Source organism: Camellia sinensis, chromosome 13 (assembly GCF_055761805.1).
Source record: "Camellia sinensis isolate YWXY chromosome 13, ASM5576180v1, whole genome shotgun sequence".
Taxonomy (NCBI): Eukaryota; Viridiplantae; Streptophyta; class Magnoliopsida; order Ericales; family Theaceae; genus Camellia; species Camellia sinensis.
Window position 1 is genome coordinate 26,302,562 of NC_138973.1, and position 6,616 is coordinate 26,309,177.

At 34.3% G+C, this 6,616-nt stretch overlaps 1 protein-coding gene across 1 annotated transcript; it reads right to left on the minus strand.

Moving 5' to 3' along the window:
- Positions 1–229: 229 nt before the first annotated feature.
- On the minus strand, positions 230–2,917 carry LOC114317379 (uncharacterized). The gene is made up of 3 exons (XM_028264079.2): positions 2,743–2,917; positions 1,735–1,927; positions 230–607 (listed from the first exon to the last, which is right to left on the minus strand). Exons 2-3 carry the CDS (start codon positions 1,914–1,916, stop codon positions 421–423), a joined length of 369 nt encoding a protein of 122 aa, XP_028119880.1. The 5' UTR covers positions 1,917–1,927; positions 2,743–2,917; the 3' UTR covers positions 230–420.
- Positions 2,918–6,616: the final 3,699 nt, after the last annotated feature.

The following is a 6,616-nucleotide window of genomic DNA, read 5'->3' on the forward strand; positions in this document are numbered from 1 at the left end:
AATTCCATCAATAATCAGGGCATGAAAACTGATTATTGGAATAAATATCACTGAATGAAGAATTAATAACGCAGACCACACTGAACGGGGTAAAAGTAATGCAATGGATCAAATCAAATATGAGTAAATAAATAATATATATATATATATAGAGAGAGAGAGAGACAGAGAGAGAGAGAGAAAGAGCTATACAAAAATAGCAACGAGCTTAGCAGGAAAAACGAGAAAATGTTGGGAGGCAAAAATTTGGGATTATTGCTGCAAATAAACTTTGCTCCTTTCTATAAGTTTTACAAATTTCTGGCAGAAACAAATAAAATATAGAATGTACTGTGGTCATTGACTAAAAAACTGATAGGAAGAAAGAAATTTCCAGCATCTCAACTATTAGAATACCTAAACCACATTTTCTTGAGGCAGTTAGACATGGTAACCGGTAATTTTAAACCCTCGTCCTACAATCTCGCCAGCACAAAACCAGGCAAAGCACTCTAGCCCAAAAAGAGCAGCGATACCAGCATCCTCAATCTTCATCTCCTGCCTGTTCTTCAACAGTTGCTTGACATAATCAAGTTCCTTCCAGAATGATTCATAACGACCAGGAATGCTGTCCTCAAGAAGCAATCAGAAGCACAGGCTGTTTAACTCATAGCACTTGGCACGATAAGATAAAATTATAAACTACAATACTAATTTTCTTTCCCAATAGTCTTAGGAAGATGATCATTTTGTTCACTAGAGTCGAAAGATCATTTCATACGAAACAATAATTTATGAATTTGTTGAAAAAAGGTCCGGTTTTAACAAAATAGTGCATAAGAAGGCAAGGTTCATCATTTAAATGTAGTCATGCCTGGTTGAGCCTAAAAGTTGGAGTCATCTAAGAGGAAAACTAGCTACAAGAGAGAAGAAATTAAGAATATTTACATATTTGTTAATATTGATTTAGAACATAGAGGGTACGCATTAAACCATTAATACATTGAAAACTCCAAACTACAAGGAAATTTTCAACTTTGGTCATATATCTCTCATGACGAGTAAAGTCGCCTTGCCTCAAGGGTGCTTCAGTGTGCCTAGGTGCGCCTTGATAACACGGCTTGAACTTACAGTCACTTTTATTCAGAATTAAAACATAATTTGGAAGTTGTTGGGGCAAGCAAGGGAGTTAGTTGGACTCAAAGGACAAGTCAACCTAAGCCTGAACTATAGACTGTGCAGCCCAATACGTGGTTTGGTCCCCAGTTTTTTCTGTTCCACAATGCATAACGGAACCCTAACTAAATTGTTTTTACAATTAAGTAATATTTGCTTGAATGTAGAGCATCATTGATATAACAACTCCCTTGACCATCAAAATTTCCAAAAGCCATGAGCAAAACAAGCTATTCTACCAAAATGTTAGCCTTGGTTCAGATCCAACACAATCATCAGGCCTATAAAACAAGACTCAGCCAAAATAGCTGAAACTTTGGCAACTTAGCCGATATAAAATTTTAGGATAAACAAGATGAGATTTAGCTAGGCAATGAGACATAATTTGCTTCCATGAACCTATATGGGTTAATGAGACATGTCAGCTGTAGAACTAAGATTCCTACTTTCTAGATCCAGCCCCAAAAATGACACAACAAAACATCTTAAAGGAATCTCATCAATAAACATGATCAATTCCAAAGATATATTGTAGATATATGGAGAAAATTAAAGTTTCAGTAGGAATAAATGAATTACCTGGCAAGTCGAGTGTAAAACAGTTGATTTGCCAAATACTGGCATTTCTCCACGGTAGGTGGCTCCTGGATATATTGTTTGTTCTGCTCCATCAGCTGCTTGTAGTAGGAACATCCGTGCTTGGAAACAAGCTTTGAAGCCTCAGCTACCTTTGATTGCAATAGATGCAACTTTGATGCCATAATTTCCTCACCTACAGATGATCACACCAAATTAAACATTTTAAGCACAACACACGAAACACATTTTCAAAACTATATCCACCATTTGCAAGACTTCCATTCCCTACTCTTTTTTCATCACATACATCATCCCACAAACTTCAACAAATTCCAAAACTAAACACGGAGTGATAAAAGAATGATACTCCAATTATGACATTTAGGTAGTGTTGGGTTCACTGGAATGAAATGGAATGGAATGATTATTCCATCAAAATATTCATTCCCAAGTTTGGTTGACTAAAAAAATGACAAAATGCATTACAGATGGAATCATCATTTGTCATTTCAAGGGAATGGTCATTCCATTCCATTCCAACTCATGCCACTGAACCAAATAAAGCATTAGGAGCCAGAATAACCCTTTAGACCCATCATTGCTTTTACATTCTAAGGGTTTGAGATGGTTTTTGAAATCCAGTGCACAATCCATTTTGTGGGTTGCTTTGAAATGAGATTCAATTACAGAATTTTGGTCCTTCATAGCATACACAACAAATTTCAAACACCAAACAACTGTTTGTGAACTTCAAATCTTCAGCAACTATGAACAACATCATTTAATTTCAACGAAAATGATAGTGAATTCAAAGATCAATTGCTCTTCTAACACAATCAATACGATAAAATTCTTGCAGAACCAACAAAGATACACGCAAAAAATCAAACATACAGAGACCGCAAATGAAATGCTTACACACTATGCATGCATATAGAAGTGTATACGTATATACATAATCATCAATCAATATATAGCAGAATCATAGAGACGAGTTTCAATTCAAACCTTTGCTCTTTATTATATCTCTGTTTGTGACTTATGAGAGAGAGAGAGAGAGAGAGAGAGTAGGGTTTTGCAAGCTCTATACTTTTGCGCTGGGGTTTGGATATCTCTCCAATTGCTCTCTCTCTCTCCGGTTTCAACAATTATCACTATAACAAAATTCTCCAATTTTCTAAAAATATTTCCAAATTTTTCTTTACATTTTTTTTTAATCAAAAGAATGAATCCGATTTCTGTAAATATTTATTGATTTTTTTTTTTGCAATTTTAAATATTACTATTAATTTTACACATTTTTTTATTTTTGAATAATTCTTGTAAATGAGAGCTTAAAATTTTATGTTTTTTTACACATTTTTATTATCAATTTTTTTTTCCCCCTAAGATAAATACAAACATCTTCTCTTTTTTGTTTCAATAAATTATTCTTATTTTTAATAATTTATTAATATCCATGTGTGATATTTCAATTGACTATTTTTGTACATTTTTAAATAAGAGCTCAAATAGTAAATGTTTGTCAAAGTTAAAATTAATTATTTCTTTTCTATTGCGGATTTATTTAATTGTCATAATGTAATTATTTATTTTTATTGGACTTTTATTGAATATAAGATTGGTTTGGCCAATGTTTTTAGCTATCTTGTAGCATTTTATAATTACTCTTTTTAGTTCAGAACCAATAAGTAACGAACCTATTTATCTTACAGTGATGCTAGGGGCTTGAATTGTCGAGGCTTGAATATTTCGATAATTCTTTTCTCTTTCATTTTTTTTTTCTTTCTATTTGTTGGAGTTGGTTCGGTTTTTTTTTTTTAATTTTATTATTATTATTATTATTTTTTGGAAGAGCGGTTACGTGTAGGGATTTATCCAAAAACTAGACATCTCATACCAATTCAGCCTGGGTTGGACTGGTTAGGTGATAAAATTGTTAGAGCCCACAATTGCATAAATTAAATAAACAATAAAATAAAATAATTCAGAAAATAATTATATAAATTATTCCTCAAATTAAATGCTTACAGAAATTAATGTTGAGGCTTGTGTTGGACATAATCTCCTTAAAGTAGATTTCTCCCTTGCTCCAATACTTCGAGTTAAAATGGTGTCTACTTCCCAGGATGCAACGACTAACACTTGATTTTACAGCACTATAAAATAAAGTCTGGTGAATCAAAAAATGTTGTAACTCTTTCTCTTTATTTTCTTAAAAAAAAATACAGAAAAAAATGCAGAGAAACACAAAAAGGGAGAAAGAATTTATGATAGAAAAATCTGATGAAATGAATTGTTGGAAGCAACTTTTATATAGGCAAATTGGTGGCTTTTCTGAACATAAAACCTGTTCGGATGGATTCAACAAGTACATAACCTGTTTGAACAGATAAACAGTTGAAATCAACAGGTGTGGACTTGTTTTGACCCTTCTAAACCTATTTCGTGATGGGTAAAACAGTTTGGGTGAAGGAAAAATTTTTGGATCAATTTATTTTGAATTTTGAAATCAAAATAAAAAATAAAAAGAAATCACAAATGTTTTTTGCCCAAAAAGATAAGTATTGGACCGGACAATCCCAACCCAACCTCACACCATGCACCCGCGCCCAGGCCCAGCCTACCCGACTGACTGGACGGACGATGGCTGCGCACGTGTGGTTTTAATTTTGGATCTAATGAGTCTAGCCCACTACATCCATAACCTCACCCTTCCATAAACTTGGGTACCCTTTGAGGCCCATCCCAAGTATCCAATGCTAAGGTTTATAAACCCAAACAATTCCTCAAGCCTTTCCAATGTGGGACAAGCTCATTTCACAAATGTGTAGTAAACCCACCAAAATATATTTTCACGAACTCGAAAATGCGCGTTGAATTTTCATTTATCTGGAAATGGTTTTGAGCAACCAAATACATGAATTCATTCACTACGCGACATTAAACATGAACTTAATTAGAAATGTTAAAAATAACGCTTGGGCCCCACCTTAATTAATGCTCAAAGTTAACAAAAAATAAGGCTATACAGAAGCCATTTTTCAACAATCCCCCCTATGAATAAAATTCACGATAACGGACATTCAACAAGATGCAAACAAAGAAAGAGTACATTAAGAAGATATACCACATCGAGATAGGTAGCTTTTGGATTTGAACCTTCTCTAGTGAATGCCTATTGGACTTACTAGCTAACCAGTGGACACGATGCCTTGAACTGTTCAGCTGTTTGTGTAAGCCAAGACAATAGACTACACATAGTATACCCGCAGACACAGTTTAGTTCTTACGGTTGTGTTCATTTTGGCCCTGAACAACGCCTGGTAATTCATGAGTGCTCTAGAGAATTTAGCCTTCTCAATTCTCACAGAACCGGCCCAGTTCACACTCATATAAGTGATTTCTTATTAAGAGTATCATACTATACCCCACTTGGACGTCCAAGCTATAAGAATCATTAAAAGCAAAACTTATCCTACTAACGCTATAGCTATCACTCTTCTTATCATAGAAATTGGTAGGAGTAAACCTCCTTAGCCCCTTTGAACCTAAATCTTGGGATCTCTAGTCAACTAGGTTGGGTTGCTATTATGGCGACTTTTAAGTAATAGGCTTTAATCACATTCTCCTCGATAAATGGTACACTTACTCTCTGGATAGTCCTTTAGTCAATGGATCTGCAATATTCTTCTTTGACTTTACATATTCTATGGAAATTATTCCATGTGAGAGCAAATGTCTAACGGTATTATGTCTTCGACGAATGTGTCGAGACTTACTGTTATACATATGATTTCGTGCCCGTCCTATTGCTGCTTCACTATCACAGTGAATGTATATAGCTGGCACAGGTTTAGGCCACATTGGAATGTCTTCTAAGAAATTATGAAGTTATTCTGCTTCTTCTCCTGTTTTATCTAATGCGATAAACTCAGATTCCATTGTCGACCTAGCTATGCATATCTGCTTGGAAGATTTCCAAGAGACTGCAGCACTCCCAAGGTAAAGACATATTCACTAGTGGATTTTGAGTCTTTAGTATCTGATATCCAATTTGCATCGTTGTACCCCTCGAGTACTGTTGGATATTTGGTATAATGTAATCCATAATTCTGGGTATGTCTTAGATACCTAAGTACCCTAATTATCGCTTTCCAATGATCGGACCCTGTATTACTTGTGTACCTACTCAATTTCCTTACAGCATAGACTAAATCTGGCCTAGTGCAATTCATTAAGTACATCAAGCTTCCGATTATCCGAAAGTACTCTAATTGTGATATGCTTGCACCTGTATTTTTTGGCAAATGAAGACTAATGTCAACAGGTGTTTTAGCAGGACGGTCGTCATGCCTTCCAAATTTCTCAAAAATCTTTTCAACATAGTGAAACTGAGATAAAGCATATCCTTCAGATGTTCTAGTAATTTTTATTCCTAGAATTACATCTGCTACTTTCAGATTTTTCATGTCAAACTTTTTGTTCAATATTTTCTTTGTGGATTTAATCATGTCATTATTACTTCCAATAATGAGCATGTCATCCACATAAAGACAAACTATGACATAGCCTTTGTCTGTGTTTTTAACATAAACGTATTTGTCACATTCGTTTATCTTAAAACCATCTGAAAGTATAGTGTGATCAAATTTTTCATGCCATTGTTTCAGAACTTGTTTTAATCCATAAAGGGATTTGACAAGTTTACAAACTTTTTTCTCTTGGGCGGGAACTTGAAACCCTTCTGGTTGTTCCATATAGATTTCTTCATCTAACTCGCCATTCAAAAAAACTGTTTTAACATCTATTTAATGTATTTCCAGATTATACAAAGCTGCAATCGCAATCAACATGCGAATAGATGTTATTCTCGTCACTA

Bases quoted from the DNA above. Each gene is read 5' to 3' on its own strand.
- LOC114317379 (XM_028264079.2), bottom strand. From the start codon at position 1,916: ATGGCATCAAAGTTGCATCTATTGCAATCAAAGGTAGCTGAGGCTTCA. The intron at 608-1,734 runs GTAATTCATTTA...TCTTGAGGACAG, and splicing joins TTTTACACTCGACTTGCCAG to CATTCCTGGTCGTTATGAAT.